Source organism: Chelonia mydas, chromosome 3 (genome assembly GCF_015237465.2).
Source record: "Chelonia mydas isolate rCheMyd1 chromosome 3, rCheMyd1.pri.v2, whole genome shotgun sequence".
NCBI classification, from domain to species: domain Eukaryota; kingdom Metazoa; phylum Chordata; order Testudines; family Cheloniidae; genus Chelonia; species Chelonia mydas.
Genome location: NC_057851.1, coordinates 81256519 through 81280205, shown reverse-complemented (window position 1 = coordinate 81280205; position 23687 = coordinate 81256519). Strand labels below are relative to the sequence as shown.

Genomic DNA, 23687 nt, shown 5'->3' with positions numbered 1-23687 from the left:
CCTAAATGAGAATGGGCTTGTCTACACGGTACTGCAGTCCAGACTATGAGTGTGTGACTTGTAGAGTGCTCTAACAAGCTGCATTCTACAGGCCCCACATAGACATTGCTGGCATGCACAAAAGGTACCTAGTTCATGTTAACATAGTCCTGTTTTAAATGGGACTACCTCAAAATGAACTAGGTATCTTTTAGTTCACGCCAGCAGAATCTAGGTGTCTACATGGGGCTGTTAGAGAGCAACAGGTTAGAACAGTCTATAATTCACACCCTGTAGTCTGGACTATGGCATGGAGTAGACAAAACTGCATGAATTCAAATGAAGTAGTCTACATCAGTGCTTCTCAAGCTATCTGATGTGGGGGACTAGCAATTTTTTCCCCCCAATATGTGCGTAGACCGGCAGCCGATGGTCGCGGACCAGAACCCGCAGACCACTACTTTGAGTAGCACTGGTCTACATTACCTAAACAGTCCACACATGTAAATGTCCTCTTTCCAGCTGAATAAAGCTCTAAACCAGAAGTTCTCAATCAGGGTGGCACATCAAATTTTTGGGGCAGGAGGGCAGTGAACCTTTTAATAATTCAGTAATTATAGTAAAAGTGTGGGGGCCAAGGGCCAGCTTGCAATGCCACTCACTTAAATCTGGCTCAGCTACCCTCCATCACACAGATGGAGGGACCGCTGGTCCAAAATTGAGTAGTGTTGTGACCCTGCACGACCCTGCCACTTACTCAAATCTCTCATTGACTAACATCAGCAGCACTAATACAGGTAAGGTGTGTTTTTATAGTACCATTTGATTTGTATTTTGAGTAATTTGCCTGGTATGTCCTGAACAAATGCATTAGTAACACTACTAACAGTGTCTGCCCCACTACTGTAAGGCGGTGGGGGGGACTCCAAGTAAAAACAAACACTAAAGTGGGACAAGATTCAAAAAGGCTGCACTAAAGTAAGTTTCAGGTTATGTATTAGAATTGTGAAATCTAAATTATATGAGTTATAACACCGCAAAATATACCGTATAGAATTGGTCATTGCCAAGCAAAAGGTGTCATCAAAACTGCTTAATTCATATGGCCGAAAGAACTCATTATGAATATCAATCTCTTCTTCATATTTGTGAAATTTCTTCACTATCAACTTCCTTATATTTTCAGTGCATGTCACTGAAAAAAAAAAAAAAAAGACATGTTCTGTTGCAAATCATTAGCACATTTGGAAAAAAACTATTTGCATACTCCTGTAATAACACTTCCATATGTTTTTTCTATAGCACAAGACATATATATATATATTTGAGGGGATACATTATAAAAGTTAACTAATTAATCTGATTCCCTTTTAAATTGACATTTCTGATTTGAACAGTCTCTCCGCTGGAGAAGTGGTAATGTGTCTTCCAACTGTATTTGAATTATCAGCTAGACTATTCTTGTGCGTCATCAATTTACAATACTTCAAGCCACATATGAATGGGGAAGACAAAGAACTATTTAAAATGCTTCCCTGCATGTGAATTTATAGAAGCCAAAGTCATATCCACAAGTCTACAGTAAGCACCACATTTACAATATCTGGCTCAACAATTGATGGACATTTGGCAGGTGTGATGCAGGCATCTCATACATGCTAGTGAAACCCATAGCTCATTGAGAAGGAAATCCTTGTCAGCTGTTATAACTGCACAGCTTTCATCAGTTTGTTAATTTGTGATTAAAGGAATACATGCAAACCATTCAATGGCTGAATCAAAATAATCAGTATTTTTCCAAAATATTCTCTAAAACAAAAAGAACACAGAGCACTTACCCTCATCATAAGGCAGTGGTAAATGATTTAATACACCTCGTGTCCACCAGTAGGTATAGCTATGGAGGGGAAATTCACACATGGAATTGACTTTACTATAGTATTTTATATAGAAAATAAATATTCAATCTACTATCATATCTAAAAACATGCACACCACTTTTTATGCACTGTATAGGGTCCAAATTGTGCATGGTGGTTTATACTGCAAGGGTGTGAGAAAGGAAAGAACAATCCTTGGCCTGAGAAGTTTAACAGTTCCCAGTCGTGCAACTGCACCTTTGTGGACAGACCCCTGAAGTCAGTGGGGCTCTATGCAGGTGCAGCAGTCTGCCTACACAGACCTACATTTACTTCAGGTGTCCAACTGTTCGGTAGCGGTTGCAGGATTGGGGCCTAAAACATAATGCATGGAGGGAGATCAAAGCAGCATGTGGAGAGGGTGTGTGAGAAGACAATGGTCATAACAATGCAAAACTATCAAATAAGCTTACTGGTTAACATCTTTCTGGTTTTTTTTTTTTTAAATAATGTTAACATTAAGGTTTTAAAATTTGAAGAGAGTGTGGAGATCAGCAATATTATTTATCAATATTTGGCAAACTTTGACAATTTGCAAAGTTTTGTGAAAAATACAAAATAAGTTGGCTTCCTGACAGGAGCACTATATTCTTAAAAAGACACTGACAGGAGATTTGTTAAATCATACAGGTCTGAGAACCAGAGTACTTCATTACTGGAATATTTAACAGCAAAGGTAAAGTGCTGTTGCTGCTCTCACTGAATGAAAATCAATAACCTACTGGAAAACAAAATGAAGCATAAATGAAGCATGCTTTTTCTTTCAGCTATTCATATTTATATGTTTCCATCTTTTCCTCATAATTATATCTGTAATTTTTTTCTAAATTATACCGAAACCATTCCTGGAAGGAAAAAAAAAGTTACCTTTATGGCTTTTATTTGAGAGACACATATGATCCTAAATATTAAAGATCAGATCCTACCTAGGCTAATGCATTGATCAGCAGCAGACACTGTGGGAGTTCTGCTACCCAGATCCCTGTCATGTAAGTTTTTAATTCTAAAAGTAGTATCTGAGAGCCTTCCAGGTGTGCACTAAGCAACATGAACAATCCATCACATGTTGTTTGTTCTCTCATCCTCTCCCCCCGAAGCAGAAGTGTGTGCAGTGAAGTGTCTTGTTTTGGTAGGGTGTGTTATTCTATTTTTTTCCTCTTTTTTAAAATATAAATATACAATATGTTAGAGAAGGCACAGCCAAAGAAATGTGCCTTGCACTTGTAGCGGAAAGTGGTGAGGTTCGAGACAGTCAGTTCCTCCACAGTCTCAAACTGCACTCGGAGAAAGTTCTGTCTCCTGGACAGAAAAGCTTTACTTTTATTGTTGAGAGATCCATTGCACCAGAGAAGCATAATTGTTGGCCATGGTCTTTTAGGTATCAGAGCCCCAGGCCATAGAATGCTTTGAAGAGAAGGACAAAGACCTTGAACTTGCTTCAAAATTCTATGGTAAGCCAATGTAAAGACTTGAGGACTATGCTCATGGTAGTCTGTGTTGCTGAGGAGATGCACTGCAGTGTTATGAACTAGCTGGAATTTCCTAAGTGCTAAAGCCCTCATGACCAGGCACACTGCATTGCTGTAATCCAGTTGAGAGGTGACAAAGGCATGAATAACTAAGGTCGGGACTTCATCTATCAGAATCGAATTGAGTTTCCTTGCCAAGGGAAGATAGAAAGCATTTCTCACAGACGCTATGTGAGAACTTAGTGTCAGAGGAATTCAAGAGAAACGCTAGACGATAGACTGACATGACTAATTGTGGTTGTAGATCTTCAACGATCAAAGACTGCACTGTGGCTGCAAGCTCTTCAAAATACTTTCCTCTGGCCACCAGCATCACCTCTGTCTTTCTTGGGTTTGGCTTCAGGCAGCTGTTCTTCATCCAAGAGCTGATCTCACCTAAGCACTGTCTTATGCTGGCACTGAGCAGGAGCTGGGTGACAGGGGAAAAGCCCAATTTCCATGATTCCGGACTCGTCCTATTTTGTTCTCTCTCCATGAATTCAAGAGGAAGTGTATACCACTCATTATGAAATATTTTCTTTCTGAACAAGAGATGGGAAAGGCCTGGGAAGTGGAAAGAAGTTTCTGTTACAGCAAGTTACTTCTTCCCTCTCTTCCCAGGGCCCCAGAGATAGTATTTTTCATCATTATTATTTTATTGCCAGAGTGGCCAAAGGCCCCAGTCATGATTGGAACCCCTGTGGCTGCCTGCCTTTCCTATACACCTACTTATCTTGTGGTGTGATGCAGCCCAGCCTCCACCACCTTCCAGGTTGAGCAGATTTAGGTACTCCAGTTAGGTACATAACATTTCCACTATTTCTGCAGTATCCAAAGTCCAAAATTGACAAAACAAACAACTCTTCTGTCCCTTCTGGGTTCTTTGCACCTCCCAGGCTCTACAGTGTACCAAAAAACCAAATGATTCCACCCTATTCGCTCATGCAAGTTTAAGTCAACTGTTGGTAGCCAAACATGGCAACCATCTTGACCAGGCCTACCTTCCATTGCAGGAGCTCTGATAGGCTACAATCTTCCTCAGTTCCTGGCTCCAGCCAGGTTTCTCTTCCACAGTAAGAGAGCTGAAGGTCTCCTTTCCCAGCCAGCCTCCAACTGACAGGGGCTTGCCCCTTTTAGCTCCTTCCTTGAAGCCTGACACAAGCTTCTGGTGTCATGGGTGGGGTTGATTTGGCCCCCAGTCGCATATTAACCCCTTCAGACTCAAATGCAGTTTGTACACACAATCACAGCCCCAGTTTCCTTGGTGCTGCACAAATACATCAGACTGTGTCTTCTTAAGAAATCACAATTTAATCTGACATAAGGAAACAGACTGGCGATATAGAAATATGTATCTATATCTCAGTTATCTACAGTACCTACTGTACTCAGAAGGCATTATTTCCACATGAAACAAATTTTCCTGTATATTATGAACTCTAATCAGAAAAACTAAAAAACGACAAATTCAGACCAGAAAAATTTTTTTTTATATACACACACACACACGGAGAACAGTTAACAGATAATAGGTCATCTTAATTAGCCTCTTACTCCACCTGTGTGTGTGTGTGTGTGTGTGTGTGTGTGTGTGTGTGTGTGTGTGTGTGTGTGTGTGTGTTTTGCCTTACTATATGTTCCATTCTATGCATCTGATGAAGTGGGCTGTAGCCCATGAAAGCTTATGCTCAAATACATTTGTTAGTCTCTAAGGTGCCACAAGTACTTCTGTTCTTTTTGCGGATACAGACTAACATGGTTGCTACTCTGAAACAGGAGAAAAATAGTAAGTAGCAATTTTAACTTTCTAATTCAAAGAAAAACAAAACATGCAAGAACACAAAAAATAAGACAGCTTTTGAAATAAACAAGATAATGAATTAAAGGGAGACTGGGACATTCATTTGAGAAATCACCTTTGCAACACATAGTTGAATTCACTTTGCCACACAGCATTACACAGAAATGTTCAGGATAAGTGGACAATAAAGTGAAGAAAGATGTTGCACATATTTTATGTGGCCAGACTAATTGGAGGTTGGCTGCATGGCTGATATGAACAATGTAGCCAATGATTTTAGTTTACTGTTCATTTACTGTGTGATGTGATTGACTGACATGTTATGTCATATATAATCATTATATGTTAAATAGAGTTAATTTGTGAGAGTATAGAGGTATAAGACTGATCACTATTCAGAGGAATCATGTATTAGATATAAGTAAGACAAGCTGAAACACAAGAACCTGTAGGCTAAGGCCCGCAAGATTTTAGATTAGCTATTTTAGGCCTTGGAGATAAGATATGCTGACGTACGTGACTGAAGAATAACCCAATGCCCTAAGATTATGGGAAAAGATGTACCAATGGGTGATAGTGAAAAATTAACAGTAAGAGTAATTTTTTGTTACAAGATACCCGGTAATCACATTTTTTTAAACACATGCCCTAACTGCAGGGTGCACTATGTGCAGAAGTGCTAATGAGGTATAGTCAGAATCACATTATAAAAGAGAGTGCCTAGATTAGGAAAATTTAGCTCCCTATGAGATACTCTAGCAGGAACCATCCCTCTACTGATAATCAATCCATGAGTAACCCATCAGTAACGCTATTGTTAAGGATGTGAGTATAACTATATTTGTAACTTGTGCATAGGTTTGTATAGAATTTCTATACGCTTGGGTATTCATAACTTTAACTGTAACTTTAATAAAACTTGTAAAAGAAACTAAACCTTGTACTTGTGAATGGATGTGTGGTCACTATCCTTGGTCTTTGTGTGTTCCTACAGACTCTAAATCTGAAGCAAATAGCAGAGGGGACTTTCACTCTGTTAAGCTTGAAACTGTAGCCGTCAAAGCCAAACCCATGGTGGTGTAATACCACATTACAAAATTCATTTTAAATAAAATAAAAGGCTACAAGCAGCACAAAAAAAACCCCTCAAGAGACTAAGCCAGGGAATGTTGTGAAGGCCCAAAGTATAACTGGGTTCAAAAAAGAATTAGACAAGTTCATGGAGGATAGGTCCATCAGTGGCTATTAGCCAAGATGGTCAGGGATACAACTTCATGCTCTAGATGTCCCTAAACCTCTGACTACCAGAAGCTGAATGAGAGGAGATGGCTCACTCGATAGTTGCTCTATTCCGTTCACTTGCTCTGAAGCATCTGGCACTGGTCACTGTCAAAAGACAGGATACTGGGCTAGATGGACAATTGGTCTGACCCAGTATGGCCATTATTATGTTCTTATGTAACGCTGCTTATGAAAACAGATAAAATACAATAGAAAATGGTCATTTAGAAACAGTTCTTTTGGACGCAGGATGACCTGATGCATAGCGTTAAGATGAAACCAGTGGCTATACGGATTTTTTTTAAGGGACCTGAATCTTCTCCAGATAAAATCTAAAGCAGAATTTCAAATCCAACAACTGAAGTGACCAAGCCCACAAAAGGATGAACAAGTAGGCAGGATCAAAATAATGTCGGAACATCTAACAAAATCAGGTGAAGCACCAGTAGCAGCTTTGAAAGGGTCTCTGTAGAAAGTTTCCAATATCACCTGTTCTTTTAAAATTAGTATAATGTAGAGACGTGGTCAGTCATTACAATTCTAAACAGTCATTCAATATGATGAAGTTATCCTCAAAAATCATCTCCCATATCAAGTACTTCGGCTTTATTATTGTTTATAAACTATAATGCACAAATGGGATGACAGATAAAACTGGATTGATACGATCTTCAAACTGGACTAGATTGGGATGGGGTCTGGAGATGGGTAAAAAATAGAAATGCACATTTCTTGGTCTACATTTTCTGAGCATGTACTCCTGAAAACTGGTTGTGTCCCAGAAAAAACTGAATGCTAATCACAGTATTTCAAATACATTGCTACATCAATAAATGTGACTAGCTGAAATTTAACAGAAATACTTTTAGCCTGCAGATTAATGAAATGCTGGTAACTGGACTTCAATAAAATAGCAGATCATTTCAAACTGCAAGCTTCATTCATATGAAATTCCATCTTTTTAATCTGTCCTTTTCCATCAGATGGACTCATTTAATTAAAACAAAATGTCAGACATTTCATAAAAGGAGATTATGATAATTAATGCTTTTACAAATGTTTAAAATATGGCAATGATGTATTTGTTTCAAATAACCCACCTTTGCAAGGCAGAGTAATTTACTTGCTTATTTTGCAAAGTGAAATGTATTTTTGAGACAGTTGTTCAAAATCAATTTAAAGGTTTTTAAATTTTGAACACGTATTATGAAAGTGAATGATAAATAGGGAACTACAAAATACCTTCTCCTTGTCTGTGAAAGACTCATAGTGTTCTTGTGATGCAAGTAAAAGTCTGTAGGAAGTTCCCAAAGATGAGGTTTTCCTTCTGCAGGCTGGAATACTCCCAAAAATACGTTAATTGAGTCTTGCCTGTCAGCATCTGTAAAAAAAGAGGTACACCGGGATGTTCTGTTTATGCTCACAAAAATATGATGGAGGCAGTAGTAACACCACCATAGTTATGAAATCTACACTTAAAGCAAGACTAAAATCCCACTGTTTTACACTTCAGGGCTTGAACTTAAACTTTCCAGACAACAATTGACATTTTTAAGTATTAATATGTTAAAAACTATTCTGCTGCAAAAGTTAGTAAAGTGCTTCCTTTTTAGATATTTTGACTTATTTTCTTCACATTTCTTATGATTCTTCTGTCTAAACAATAGTCTCTACAAACTTCATACTTCACACACAGCCACCTTCCAATAACAACGAAGACATTTGAACTTTTAAAGCTACATACAAAAAGATTTGCTCCATTTGTTTGGAATAACCAGAGCTTAATCACAATTAGCTAATACAACTGCTCAGATACATCAGCTAATATCAGAGGTGCCAGGTTTACTCTGAGGCTTTTTGGGACACTTATGAAAAAAATTAGGGAGGAATTAAGGATGCTGCTTGGAGCAGCACTAAGTCTCAAAGGTACAAAACCAAACACAGACAATGCATCTGGGGTAGTTTCTTGAATGCTTGCTGTGCATTTCAGATGCACTTTTGTGCATATTACAGTAATAATAGTGGTACACGCTGAAGTAATATTTAGTAACACTAATAGCCATGACCAGGTGCAACCATGACATTGGCCATTTTCTCACTCATTCACAAGCACTTCTGAAACCTTTTTGCATACTTTTTTGGTGTATTTGGCTCATTTTGTCAACGGGGTTGGGGTGCTCAATTCACCATCCAAGCCACAGGCATTGTGTTGCATTTTAACTGCCCCAGTTGGACCCTGCTGGACTGTATTAATGCACTGTAGACCATATTAATGAACTACAAAGGGGGCAGGGATAACTCAGTGATTTGAGCACTGGCCTGCTAAATCCAGGGTTGTAAGTTCAATCCTTGAGAGGGCCATTTAGGGATCTGGGGCAAAAATTGGGGATTGGTCCTGCTTTGAGCAGAGGGTTGGACTAGATGACCTCCTGAGGTCCCTTCCAATCCTGAGATTCTATGATTCTAACCCATAAGCTTTGGCTTGAGTGGTAAATCCAGCACCTCAACCCACTCAAAATCACCACAGCTTGCCACCTATCAGAATGACCTTCACTTCACACTCTGTGCATGTGCCACAGAGGCAGGGTTGCCCCCAGAAATTTATCTTATGGTATACTGTGATGTCATCCTGCCCCCCCGAGATGAGAGGTGGGCTGATGGGTCACCAGGTGCCCCTGGAGGGATAGGTGTCAGTTAGCCAGGTGCTTGAGTGGAATGGAGTGTCAGGTTGGTCTGAAAGATGCATTTGGTGAGTTTCATAGAGCATGGAACAGACTTGTTGGGGTTGGTAGGAGAGGAGATGGAGGTGAAGGGGGCTGCTTGATGAGGTTGGAGGAGTGGAGATGAGCGGATAAAGGGTAGGTGCCCAGTGTCAGCTGATCTCAGGGAGATGAGGGACTAATAACAGGCGCAGGTGGCACTGGGGTTGATGGAGATATTTACTGGTGTTGCAGGCAGCTGCTCAGCCTGTCCCAGACCCAGAGCCATCTGGCTGGGACAGTGCCAGGTACCATTAGCTGTGCTGAGGGAAAAGGCATGGGGGAGAGTGCACCCCACTCACTGTACTCTGTTGGTCCTCTTGGCCAAGCACTCTGCTCCCTGCAGCAGTGGTGCAAGCAACAGCCATGTGTTTGGGCCCGGTGCAGGTGCACTGGCCTGGGAAAGACACCCCCACCCAGGGAATCTCACTGATGCAACCAAGGAGCCAACCCTGTAAGCCTCCCCTAGTGTGACTGCCAAAATGGTATACACTATACATGGCATGCATATGGCTGTGCTGTGGGCAACCTGCACAGGACGCTGATGGTGGTGAAAAATGACCTTGTAGCCATGGCACTGTGTTCATTGGATTTGAGTGATGAGTGACACACAACAGACACTCCTCCCATTTTGAAATACAATTGCAAAATGTGTAGATTTAATCCTGATTTAGTAATTTCATAAATACATTTAAAAATCAGGATGACTTTGGAAAATTAGGGAGGGTTGGCATCTCTGTAAACAATTTTAGATAAAACATGAAAATGAAAAATTTTGTTCATTAAAATTTTCCAAATATCTGTAACTCTCATTCACTAACCAGCTGTTGAGGCAGGAAAACAGGCTAGGTTGCAGAGACTACAGGGGTGTGGTATGGAGGCAAGATCAAGCTCTGGGATGGCGAGTGGTTATGTACGGGTAAACAAAGACATTAGCAGGTATGTGTAGGGGGCCTGTGCAAAGAGTAAAAGGCTGGTGTGCAGGGGCCTTTGGATAGAGCTGTGCATGGAGGGTAGAGCTCAGAGATACTGACACTTGAAGGACTCCCTGTACTACTGCCTCCAATCCCCAGCATACTGAGGCATTACTGGTGTGGAACAGTTCAAGAGCCAGTGCTTCAGCAGATACACTTTGCTCTCTCAGAACCACTGTCTGAGCTCTCCAACACACAGAAAGCAGAACCAGGGGAACCAAGTGCATGTGCCACAGAGGCAGGGTTGCCCCCAGAAATTGCATCTCCGCAATGGAGCAAAGTTACCCCATGACTGATGCCTCGGTGTACCATGGGGCACAGAGCAGATGTGGAAAAATCCATCAAGCACTGATGCCTCAGCCTGGGCTTCAGGAAACCCACACGGCATCAGTCAACTGCTCAATGAAAACTCGCTACTCATCTGGCTTCCTATATCCTCAACAGGTGTGCTCCCTTCCCTGCAACATGGAACATCTTCACAGAGTCAAGAGGCTTGCAAGTGGTTGTGAGTGTGTTGAACAGAGGTGTGTGGAAATTTGGTGGAGGTAGGGTTGTGGAAAGGCACAGGACTTTAACAGGCTATGGATGGTGCTCAGGAGGAGGTGAGTGGAGACTGGAGGCTTGTGTGAAGACTAACAAAAAAGCAGGGTGTGCCCTGTAAGGCATCAGGAATGGAAAAAGCAGAGGGGAGACTCTACTCTGATGAGCCAAAGGTGCACCTCCTCTCTCTTCTGCTTTCATACGTTCATCAATCATAAAGCCAGAAGGGACCACTTGTTTAACTAGCCTTACCCCCTGTATAACAAATGCCACAGGATTTCCCTGAATTAATGCCTTTTTGAACTAGAGTATACCTTTTAGGAAAAGCATCCAATCTTGACTTAAAGATTGCCAGTGATGAAGAATCCACCACAACCCTAAGTAAGTTGTTCCAATGACTTTCCAGTCTGAATTTGTCCAGCTTCAGCCTCCAGCCATTGGATTGTGTTATAACTTTGTCTGCTAGACTGAAGAGCTCATTATCAAATTTCTGTTCCTCAAGTAGGTATTTCTAGACTGTGACCAAGACACCCCTTAACCTTCTCTTTATTAAGATAAACTGACTGAGCTCCTTGAGTCTCTCACTATAAATAGGCTTGGAGGGATTAAACTTTTATCGGTGTGAAGTAAGTGTTGGTAAATGTTGATTTCACCGTACACACACAGACAGAAAAAGTATTTCTATCAATAACTGAAATTTACAGATAGGCAAAGGAAAATGCTGCTTGAGAACACAGAGACTGATTTAAGAACATTTACTTTGTGTATTGTGGCATGTGATGTTGACAATTTTTGGAAAGATTATAAAGCTTTAACTTTTTGAATTTCATTGACTTCGGTCATTAAAGAATTATTGTCTGACCCCCATACCCATAATTTCCCACAACTGTGCACTGCTTAGACATAAACAGATATTATCCATCAACATTTTTAAAAATAAAAATCAAATTCAGCTAAGCCTAAATATAAGGCGTGTTTTCCAATCCTTTAATTATTCTTGTGGCCCTCATCTGAACCCTCACCAATTTACCAACATCCTCCTTCACCTACCAGCCTCACTTTTTCCCCCCCATTCTCCCCACACACAACTTCTTCCTATCCCCTTGTTTCCCCCCTCTGACTTTCCACCAGGATCCCCCATACCCATGTCCCTTCACAGAGCCCTGCTTCTCAACATGCTCCCTTCACCTGCTTCCTTGCTCCTCACCATGCCCCCTATTTGCTTAACAGATTCAGCTTATAAAGACTGTTTCTTGATGTATACAGTAGGCCCCTTTGGGCATGCAGGCTGCATTTCCTCTGCAAAATGGTTAGTCTGCTAAGACTTAACCCACAGATGGTCAGAGAATGAGGAGGACTATGAGACCATGCTAGAACCAATAAAAAGTTTTGAAATAAACCTGGATGATGATACAGCAAAAAAAAAATATTTTTTTTTAAAGTAAAGAAGGGCAGAGTAAAACTCCAAATACAGGAGCACATAATATACAGGACTCATTCATTCTTGCTGTACAGCTGGTAGGTAGTATGAATAAAAGTGCTAAATAAAACCCGAAAAGCTGTGTTGCTCAGGAGGATGACTTTGACTTTGTAAGAGCAATGGCTTACACATCATCTTTAATACTTTTTTTTTTTAAAAAAACCCTCTATAGAGAGATTAACTTTTTTTTACACATTGATCATTGTTTTATACATCAGGAATTGCAAGCATTTTGAAACTAACTGTTGTCTTGTTTCAGTGTAATTTATTGAACTAACTCAGTATCTTACTATTTAAATGAAAGATGATAAAATACAGTTTATTATGTTCTACTGAAAAACTGTTTCGGAATTTAGGCAAATATTACTTAGTGAATTATAGAACAAATCTCTAAGTTGACAACAACAACTATACTCTAAAGGGACTATATTGTTTTCTTTAGTAGCAGAAAAATGTCAGTGTTAAAACATTGTAATGCATCAGGGTTCTAGCTTTCTTTCTGTACTTATAAACATAAGCATGAAGTTGTATGTTAAATTTAACAGAAGGTGAAGAAGGGTTATCAATGGATTTCTTGTTGTCATTTTATCCCTAAAGTCAGTTTGAAACCAGATTTAAAATATGATCTGAAAGATCTTCTACAGATAACTCTTCAGAGCAGTGTACCTGCAACAGCAAGGACCAAACATCAGAAATTTTAATGAAGTGGGAAAAAGTGATCCCCCAGTATTTTAAGGCTAAATAATTTTATGCCAATTTTGGATCATCATATACATGGAAGGTTTTGTCTTCCTTTGAAATACTGGCCATAAGAGAAAACAGGATACTGGGCTTTATAGACCAACTTCCTGATCTGGTATGGTATATGGTACATTAAAAAAAGTGTGCTGCTTTTGGTACAAATCAGTATAAAGCGGAGCACAGATGAAAGTATAAACAGCTTTCTTCCCCTTTAATGTTATCACTGGTTGCTGAAATTATGTACAGGAGGTAGGAAGATCCTGCATAGATTTTTAAAAAGATACTATACACTGTACGTGTGTTCTAGCACATTTTTTAAGCTCTGTTAGAAAAAAAACAGGAGCTGAAGGGGCCATTTGATTGAATTAGTCTAAAATAATCTAGTGCTCTCAATCTGTGTTTCCAACTGAATTTTTATGACAAATTACTAAATCATGAGAGATTCAGCAGAACTGGGACTGTAAAACCACAGGACTAAAAGGGCATAGCAATTAGTTTGCTTTCATACACCATTAGAAGGTAGTTTACTGTGTCCAGCCCCATATGTGAATAAACGGATTATTTTAGATTCCAGAAACATATAATCATGTGTTGTAACACTAACATTTAAGACTATAGTGCCACATAATTTTCTGTATGAAAAGCATAAAAAAATAGAAATTATACCTAGAAAAAACAGTTACCTACCTTTTGTAATTGTTGTCCTTTGATGTGTTGCTCATGTCCATTCCATTCTAGGTGTGCATGCGCCCACATGCACAGTCATCAGAGACTTTTGCCTTAGCAGTATCCGTAGGGCCAGCCGTGGCATCCCCTTGTGTGCAGCACTCATGCTTCGGTATATCAAGCACCGCCAGCCCTATGCCCTCCCAGTTCCTTCTTGCTGGCAACTCCAACAGAGGGATAGGAGGGTGGGTAATGGAATGAACATGAGCAAGACATCTCGAAGAACAACAGTTTTGAAAGGTAGGTCACTGTTTTTTCTTCTTTGAGTGCTTGTTCATGTAGATTCCATTCTAGGTGACTCACAAGCAGTATCAATAGAGGTGGACTTGGAGTTCACAGTCTTGCAGCTTGCAGCACTGCTCTGCCAAAGCCAGCATCGTTTCGAGCTTGCTGGGTAAGCATATAATGAGACATGAACGTGTGGACAGACAACCAGGTAGCGGCCCGACAGATCTCTTGGATTAGTACCTGTGTCAGGAAGGCTGCTGACAACGCTTGTGCCCAAGTCTAGTGTGCCATCATGACAGCTGGCAGAGGCACCTTCGCCAACTCATAGCAGTAGAGGATGCAGGCCATGATCCAGGACAAAATCCTCTGAGCGGACACCGAGTGACCTTTCATTGTGTCAGCCACCGCAACGAACAACTGCGCTGACTTGTGGAACAGCTTTGTTCTGTCTATGTAGAAGCCCAGTGCCCTCCTGACATCCAGGAGTGTAGCCTGCGCTCCTCATCTGATGCATGAGGCTTTGGAAAGAAGATGGGTAAGTATATGTCCTGGCCAGTATGAAACTGGGAAACGACCTGGGACAGAGATGCTGGGTGCAGTTGCAGCTGGACCTTATTCTTGTAGAAGACTTCAGAGCCGCCCTATACGGTAAGTGCCCTGATCTCAGACACCCTGTGGGCTGATGATAACACGACCAGAAACGAAACCTTCCAGGAGAGAAGCAGGAGACAGCAGGAAGCCAGAGGCTCAACAGCTTGAGATTCAGGTCTCGGAGGGGGAAGAGATCCCAGACGTGCAGGTAGAGACACTCCTGACCTTTCAAAAATCATGCCATCATGTTGTGAGCGAAGATCAACCTGCTTTGGAATGGAGGATGGAAAGCCAAGATAGCACCCAGGTGGACCTTGATCAATGACAGGGACAAATCTTGGAGTTTGAGGTGCAGCAGATAATCCAGGATCTCCTGCAGTAGGGCCTGCTAAGCCTGAATATGCTGTTCCGAGGCCCAGCACATGAACCTTTTCCATTTGGCCAAGTAAGTCGCTCTGGTGGTGGGTTTCCTGCTACCCAGCAAGACCGGCTGAACGCAGGCCGAGCATGCCCGTTTGTCCATGCTTAGCCATGTAGTAGCCAAATGGTCAAGTGCAGTGCCATCAGGTTCAGATGCAAAAAGGCTGGGACAGTAGATCCAGCCAGAGGGGCAGCTACAGTTGGGCGGCTACTGAAAGGCTCAGCAACGTGCCGAACCAGTGCTGGCGAGGCCACGCGGGAGCTATTAGGATAATTCTTGCCCTGTCTTGGTTGATCTTCACAAGGACCCTGTAAATCAACGGCACTGGCAGGAAGGCACAAACTGCTCTGAGCTCCCTGACAATGTGGAGGGCCAGATCAGTCTGCAACCAGTGGCCCTGGGTGCTCAGCTCACCCAGGTGGGTTCCCCAGCCCAGGTCCGAAGCACTGGAGACACGGGTCAGTGACGGGGACGGGGTCACGGAGGGGACTTCCTCCAACACCAACCAGGGTCCAACCACCAATCCAGGGGATGACCTGATGTGGTCTGGCACTCTGACTACCCAGTGTAGGTCGTGCCTGTTGGGGATATAGACTGACACCAGCCATGCTTGCAGAGGCCAGACTGCATGAGTGAGCGGGAGAAGGAAGGGTGGTGATGACTAAAGTTTGTGTGTCTACTCCTTCTCCTTGCAGACCCTTGATGAGGCTGCCAAGACCTTGGCAGCAGGGGTGGCCAGAACTGTTTCCGTGCAGATTGCAGCGTAGGCATGCCCAGCAAGCGAAGGGTGTCCCGAGTGTCCTTTAACCCATGCAGCATCGCATCAGTCTGCTCCAAAAAGAGACCGTTCCCATCAAATGGGAGGTCCTGGATAGAGGTCTGCATCTCTTGGGATAGGCCGGTGGTCTGAAGCCAGAGGCTGTGCTTCATGACCACCGCTGACGTGACCACCCTAGCTGCCAAGTAAGCCGCATCCCGTGTCATCTGGAGAGAGCGCCTGCCCGCCGCAGTGCCCTCCTTCACCAGGGTGCCGAATTCCTGGACCAGACCATGAGGGAGGGACTCCTTGAACTTATGGAGGGAGTCCCAAGAGGGCCTGATGGTTCGCCACCTGGAATTGCAGGCTGGCTGGTGAATAAATTTTTCTCCCAAAAAAGTCCAGTCTTTTGGCCTCTATTTTTGGGAGCTGAACTAGTGTGCCCCTGCTTGACCTTTTCGTTGGCCACAGAGACAACCAGCGAGCCAGGAGATGGGTGGGTATAAAGGTGCTTGAACCCTTTGGCTGGGGCAAAGTACTTCTTTTCTGCCCTTTTGGAGGTGGGAGGGATGGAGGACAGGGTTTGCCAGAGGGCCTTGGCAATTTTCAGGACCCCGCCATGCACTGTTGGTGCAACACGTGCAAGGGTAGAGGCTGAGAGGACATTGAACAAGGTGTCTGCCTGCTCGGCCATCTCCTCCACCTCCATCTCCTCCTCCATAGGTCCAAGTTCTCAGCCACCCATCGAAGCAGGGCCTGGTGTTCCTTAAAATTGTCTGGTGGGCTGGCCCTTGAAGGTCCCACAACCGCTTTGTCTGGGGATGAAGATGACGACTGTACCACCGGGGAAGGAGGGTTTGGGGTGGGCACTGTCTCCTCTATCCCAACCTCCGAGTGGATCTCATGCACCGAGCCTGCTATTGCTCCAAGGCGGCGGCAGATGAGTGGTGTAAAGGGGGCATGCTCACACACTCCAATAAGGCCATTGCACTGGCCGTTCTGCCAAGGCAGCGCTATAGACGTCGACGCGGCCTCAGGTGCCCATTTATGCCAGTGGGGTCTTGACAAGGGGCTGCGCTGCCCTTCTGTGCTGGAGAAATTCCCTTCCATTGACCATGGTGGGCCACTGACGCCTGAGTCTGCCTGCTGACCATCGCTTCTGGAGACGGGTGTTTGGAGTTTGAGGATCGGTGTCAGTATTGAGGGGACAAGTCCCAGGGGGACCGGAATCACAATGGGGAGCACTCCCCCGGGGGGCAGGCGACAGATCTGCGCTGAGAGGACAAGAAGCGGGAGGGAAATTGGTGCCAATGGAATGGAGACCAGAGCCCCCCACAAGGCGATCTGCTTCAAAATTGCGGGGACTGCGATCGCAGTGCTGGTGACTGAGGGTGAGCCCAGAGGATCTGGGGTGCGACAGCGGAGATCTGTGGCACGGAGATGGAGAGTGCTGCTTGTCTCTGGGAACTGGCAGCACTCCACTGCCCCACGAGGAGTCTTAGCAGCTGGCTTGCCCTCGTAGGGAGTCTTTGCTGCTTCCTGCGGCACGCGTGGTGCCAGCAGCGTGGGCGGAGGCCTCTGCTCTATCAGTGATGGGGGAAGCTTGGGAAGGTGTCAATGCCGTCAGAAGTTTGGGTCCCCTACCACTCCCGGGAGCCGGTGGTGGATCCTTTAAGGGACTAAGGGCCCTGTTAGGATATAGATATTCAGGCCTGTCTGTAAAGGCCTATACTCTAAGAATTTAGGTGTATTCTTATCACTTGGCTAGTTAGAGGTATAAAAGAAAGAATCAAAATCACTGTCTGCTGCTGTAAGAGCCTTCTCTTACTGAGACAGTCTGAGGCCCTGTGCTTAGGCTAAGGCCTTTGGCTAAGCAGCAGAGGCAGCCATAAGCTGGGAAGCGAACGGTCACATCCTCAAATTCCAAACTAGTCACATTGAAATAAGGTGCTATTGGGCTGTTAGGAATACAATCCTGTCCTGATAACGCCTATTGCCTCCAGAGAAAGGGAAGTGCCTAGAAGATGTAAAAGGAAACTTAGTTTGATAACATCCTGTCTGGCAAGAACTCACTTATCAATAGCTGGGATGTGAAATCCTCATTTCTGTGTTTGCTCTATCACTGTAGTCCCCATTTCCCTATTGTTTGTCTGCATAATCTCTGTCTGGTTCTGTGATTGTTTCTGTCTGCTGTATAATTAATTTTGCTGGGTGTAAACTAATTAAGGTGGTGGGATATAATTGGTTAAATAATCATGTTACAATATGTTAGGATTGGTTAGTTAACCAATCATTTTACTGAAATTTAAGGTATAGCTAAGCAGAACTCAAGTTTTACTATATAGTCTGCAGTCAATCAGGAAGTGAGGGGGTGTGTGGGTGGGGGTGGGTGAGGGAAATGGGAACAGGGAATGGGGGTGGGGAAATTGGAATCATGTTTAGCTAAAGGGGGAAATGGGAACAGGGACACAGGTAAGCCTCTGTGGTGTCAGAGCTGGGAAGGGGGGCACTAAGGAAGGAAACTGGAATCATGCTTCCTGGAAGTTCACCCCAATAAACTTAGAATTGTTTGCACCTTTGGACTTCGGGTATTGTTGCTCTCTGTTCATGCGAGAAGGACCAGGGAAGTAAGTGGGTGAAGGAATAAGCCTCCTAACAGGCCCCAGTGGAGGTGGCATGTCCATGTGGCTCTGAAGTGGCAGGGCGGCCCAAACTGGGTCCTTTGCTCGATGCCCCAGGGCCTTTCTTGCCTGGTGCCAGGGAGCTGTGGTTCTTCATTTTTTTTCTGGGCACCAGTGATGGGGAACAGTGCCAGGCAGAGCCCGGTATTGGGGGTGCACACCGAAATACTAGGCGAGTCTTGGCGGGACGACTCGGAAGCCGGATGAAGGGCAGCCTCCATGAGGAGAGTCCGCAAATGAATATCCCACTCTTTCTGAGTCCTGGGTCAAAATTTTTTACAAATACGACACTTGTCCTTCACATGCGATTCCCCAAGCACTTGAGGCAGCTGCTGTGGGGGTCACTTAAAGGCACAGGCCTGTTACAGTCCGCACAGGGCTTAAACCACCTGGGGCAAAGTCCCTGTTGGGACTCTAACTTCTAAATACACTTAACTACTTAACACTAACTACTATAAACAACTATTTACAAGGCCCTAAGGCTTGAAGTAAGAAGAGACGAAACCGCTAGCTCTTGCTATGCAAGGAAAGGCACTCAACTAACCACCATGAGCAGTAAGAAGGAACTGAGAGGGCAAAGGGATGATGGCATCTGACATACCGACGCATGAGCCCGGCACTCAAGGGGGGCGCCACAGCTGGCCCTCCGGATACCACTAAGGCAGGGGTCAGCAACCTATGGCAAGCAAACCCAGGCCAGCTGCGGGCTGAGCTGGGCCAGCAGTTGGGACCCTGGCAGGCAGCAGCGTACCATTAAAAATCCTGCCTGTCCCAGCCCGCTCTTCTCCACCCCCCGCCCTCCCACCACGGGGGCAGGGTGAAGAAGCTTGGTCCTGCCAGCGGCTGCTGCTGCAGGGCAGGCAAGGTCCCCCTTCCCCCCGCCGGCATGCTGGGTTCCTGTCCCTCCTCTTTGGTCCTGCCGGCAGCTGCTGCAGGGCAGGCAAGGTCCCCCTTCCCCCGCAGGCATGCTGGGTTCCTGTCCCTCTTCCTTGGTCCTGCAGGCTGCTGCTGCAGGACAGGCAAGGTCCCCCTTCCCTGCCGGCATGCTGGGTTCCTGTCCCTCCTCTCCCTCCCTGCCCCTATCAGCTGATGGCCCTTGCAAGGGAGGGGGAGAAGTGGAGCAGGAGTGCACTCGCTGCTCCGGGGAGGAGGCGGAGAAGAGATGGGAACGGGGCCGTGGGGTAGAATCAGGGCATATCCCCCCCACACCCCATGCCCTGACTCCTGCCCTCCCCTCACATGCCCCCAGCCCTCTGCACCCCCCACACATACCCAGCCCCCCCCACACCCCATGCCCTGACTCTTGCACCCCCCACATTCCCACCCCCACCCTGAGCACCAAACGGGAGCTCCTGCACTTCCCCCCACCACATTCCCACCTGCACCCCTTACACCAAATGGGAGCTGCCCTTGTAAGCACTCCACACCCAAACCTCCTGCCCCAACCCTGAGCCCCCTCCCTCATTCTAGCTCCTGGCCAGACCCTACACCCCAACCCCCAGCCTGATCCCTCACCCCCAGCTCTGTGCTCAGTGCACTCCCACCCTCAGCTCAGTGCACAGAGAGAGGAAGACAATGGGCTAGAACCAGGGAGAAGGTAGCTACCCACTCTATGTGGGCAGGGCCGGGACCCCAGGCTGGCAGCGGGCTCAGCGGGCCGGCGGCGTAAGATCAGCATTTTAATTTAATTTTAAATTAAGCTTCTTAAACATTTTGAAAACCTTGTTTACTTTACATACGACAACAGTTTAGTTATATAATATATAGACTTATAGAGAGAGACCTTCTAAAAACATTAAAATGTATTACTGGCACGCAAAACCTTAATTTAAAGTGAATAAATGAAGACTCGGCACACCACTTCTGAAAGGTTGCCGACCCCTGGTAAAAGTCTCCAATGCCCGCACTCCAATGCGAGTGCACACCTAGAATGAAAATCGACATGAGCAAGCTCTCGAAGAAGAACATGCTCTTCCAACTTTTCTGCCAGCAGTTAAAAGGAAACAAAAAATGGTAGAATTCAAGCCTGTCAGAGAGCTTGTCAAGGGTATGCCTAAATGATTGCTCATATTCATTGTTTTTAGAAGTGTAAGAAGGCTGTAACTTTATTACAATATATTAACCAGAAGTAGCAGCAACTCTTCAGTAAAAGAGCTGAATTCCAACTTCCATTACAATCCTCCACTTTTTCTCATGCTCATAACTGTCTCAAAAAAATTCAACATACAAGGAATTTGTTTATGCTTGGTCTCTGCCTAAAAGGTGAATTTTTATTTACTATTTTAAAAGTTACAGCAAATTCAATTGAGCCATTTTTGAGTTTTATTCTCACCTTTGCCACTGACCTGCCTTAATACTTTGGAAACATTGTTTAAGCCTCAGTAGCCCCATTTAGGAGGCAATCATCACTACCTCTATTTTTCAGATATGGAAAAGGAAGCTGAGACACAGAGAAGTTAAGGTACAGAGCCAGGAAGTGTTAGAATCAAGACTGCAACTCAGGTCACCTGCTTGCAGATCCAGGCTTCATCTAGACCAGAGTGTCTCCAGGCAAATCACTTAACCAATCTGTGCCTTATCTCTCCCATCTGTATAATGTGGTTAGTAATGCTTACCCCAAGGGCTCTGAGGACAGATGAAAAAGTGCTATGTAACTGCCAATTACTGTTATCATCACCCATTGTTACAAATGGGCAAAAGACAAGGTTAAATGACACTGTGATCTAATGGGTTAGGCATGAGCCTAGCAGTCAGCAGGCAGTTTCTAATTGCAGTTCTGAAACTGACTTGCAGTGTGATTTTAGGCAAATCACTAAATCTTTCTATGCTTCTGCTTCCCCATCCATAAACAGCGATAATACTGACATACCCTAACACATAGGGTTGGTCATGGTGGACATACTTCATTAATATCTGAAAAACAAAATGTAAGATTCTCAGATGAAAAATACAAGGCTGTGGCTAGAGAACTCAGCAGATTTTAGAGTGGAAAAAAAAACAAACAAAAAACCAGAGGACACGTCAGATTAGCATCAATATAACCAAATCACCTAATTCTTTACCCTAAAGTTTCCCAGTGTAAAATCCAGAGGTTAATGGAGGAGAAAAAAAATCTTAAACACACTGAATGTGTCTATTGTCATAAACCTTGAATGGTCCCTTAGAATATGTGCTATCTGCTTATACTAAACAATCTGTTCCATCTTGCATTTAGCTGTGACGCTTGGAATACTTTTCCAAGACTGGAAGAAAAGCTCTGTGTGGCTGATGCTTGTCTCTCTCACCAAGAGAAATTGGTCCAATAAAAGATATTATCCTATTATCACAGAATTTCAGTGATCAAAGTAACCAGCTGTTTTAAAATGCTCTTTTTTAAATATTTCCCTAAATTTGCAGAAACCAGCTACTGACAAGCAATATTTACTAATGCAAAGAAAGCAAGATATGTATGTACATATTGCTATCTAAATACTGGCTTAAAAGAAAACACTCATGAATTCCATTTACCTGAAAAAGCATTACTGTAATATCTTGAGAGTGTCTGCATAATATCTTTGGAATGCTGGGTCCATGGTGCTATCTTCCTGTAGGTTTTTACTCGATGAACAAGTTGAGAACCTCCATATTGCAGAGAAAGTGTGTCTCCATGATCTTCATACAACTCCTCAAACAATCTAAACCAATGAAACCAAAATATCTGAGAATTCTATCACCACTACTAGAAAGTGAATGCTTCTCTACTCTGTATTTTACTTACCTTTACTTACTTACCTTTATGTTTTAAAAAGACTTAAAGGTAAGTAGGTAGAATTCCAAATAAACTATTTTCGGTTAACGTAACGAGTGTCATACTTCTGAACCAGAAAAGCCAGTTGTCTTTCCAAAATGTTAATTTAGCTAGTAAAGATTACAGAGGTGGCAACTACTGCAAGAGGAGTTAAGTGTTCTTTTGCAACATTCTCTTAAACAAACTAAGCATGTACTGGGCAACTAACTCTACATCTGCTCTGGTCTAAAAGACTCAAAGATCAAAGCACCAAACTTTTCTGATAATCTCCTCCTGCTGCCCACTTCAGATATTAGCCTTATCAGGGCATGCACAAAGAAATTATTGTACACATCACATACGTATACACATGGATGTGTGTGTGAGTGAGTGAGTGTGTGTGAGAGAGAGAGAGAGAAAGGTATAAATGGTATACATCAGGGACCATAAGAAGGCCAAGTAAATATATATCTGTGCTTATTTTAACAAACAGGTAGATTTTAACAGAGTGAAATTAATCTTAGAGTTATAAAACCCTAACAATATGTTCAGAAATGGAAACTTAGAAATATTTTCCCCAAATATTAAAAGTTTAATTCCTTCATTTTAAGTAACTACTGTGGAATTCTTGAGATACCTAGATTTTTTCCCCTTATTAAATGAAATATTTTTCTCCTATATATTGCTGCCAGTTTACAAAAACAGAGATAACATCATAATTATCACTAGCCTAATCACAATGAAGTCTAAAATACTGTGATCATACATTCCAGGTCCAATTTTGGAGTGTTTACTCAGATAATCACTTCCGTGGAAGTTTTGCCAAAGTAGGGTAATCACTACAGGACTGGGCTCTAAAACCAAACTTACACTTGCTCATTAGTTATAATACCTTAGATACTTAAATATTTATTAAATGAGAATATATATCCTTATAGCTCCCAGAAGTAAACATGAATAAGAGACCAGGGAAATGACTGCTGGATGCTGTTGGCTTGTAGGGAGAAAGGAAGATCTTAAATCTTCACAGAATAAGGTAACCCAGAGGTGGGCAAACTTTTTGGCCTGAGGGCCGCATCGGGTTTCTGAAATTGTATGGAGGGCCGGTTAGGGGAGGCTGTGCCTCCCCAAACAGCCAGGCATGGCCTGGCCTCTGCCCCCTATCTGACCCCCCCACTTCTTGCCCCCAGATGGCCCCCCCAGGACTCCTTCCCCATCCAACCCCCCCGTCCCATCCACCCCCCCGCTCTCGGGCCCCTGACCGCCCCATCCACCCCCCCACTCTCGGTCCCCTGACCGCCCCCGGACCCCCACCCCTAACTGCCCCCCGCCGCCCCATCCAACCCCTCCCCTCCTTCCTGACTGCCCCCCTGGATCCCTGACTCATCTAACCACTCCTTCTCCCTGACCGCCACCAGACCCCTCGCCCCTAGCCTCCCGGGCCAGGAGCTCAGGGGCTGGGCAGGATTGTCCCGCAGGTCGCAGTTTGCCCACCTCTGAGGTAACCCCTCAAGGGTACCCATATTCCCCTTTGT

The 23687-nt window shown here is 43.9% G+C and overlaps 1 protein-coding gene across 5 annotated transcripts in view; it reads right to left on the bottom strand.

Moving 5' to 3' along the window:
- Positions 1-23687, bottom strand: part of FIG4 (FIG4 phosphoinositide 5-phosphatase) — a 161106-nt gene that overhangs the window by 67432 nt on the left and 69987 nt on the right. For all 5 annotated transcript variants that reach the window (XM_037894611.2, XM_037894614.2, XM_037894612.2 and 2 more), the window contains 4 exons: positions 21894-22060; positions 7731-7869; positions 1818-1876; positions 1027-1174 (listed from right to left, as the gene is read on the bottom strand). In XM_037894611.2, the coding sequence (XP_037750539.1) occupies positions 1027-1174; positions 1818-1876; positions 7731-7869; positions 21894-22060 (513 nt within the window). The remainder of the gene's footprint in view (positions 1-1026; positions 1175-1817; positions 1877-7730; positions 7870-21893; positions 22061-23687) is intronic.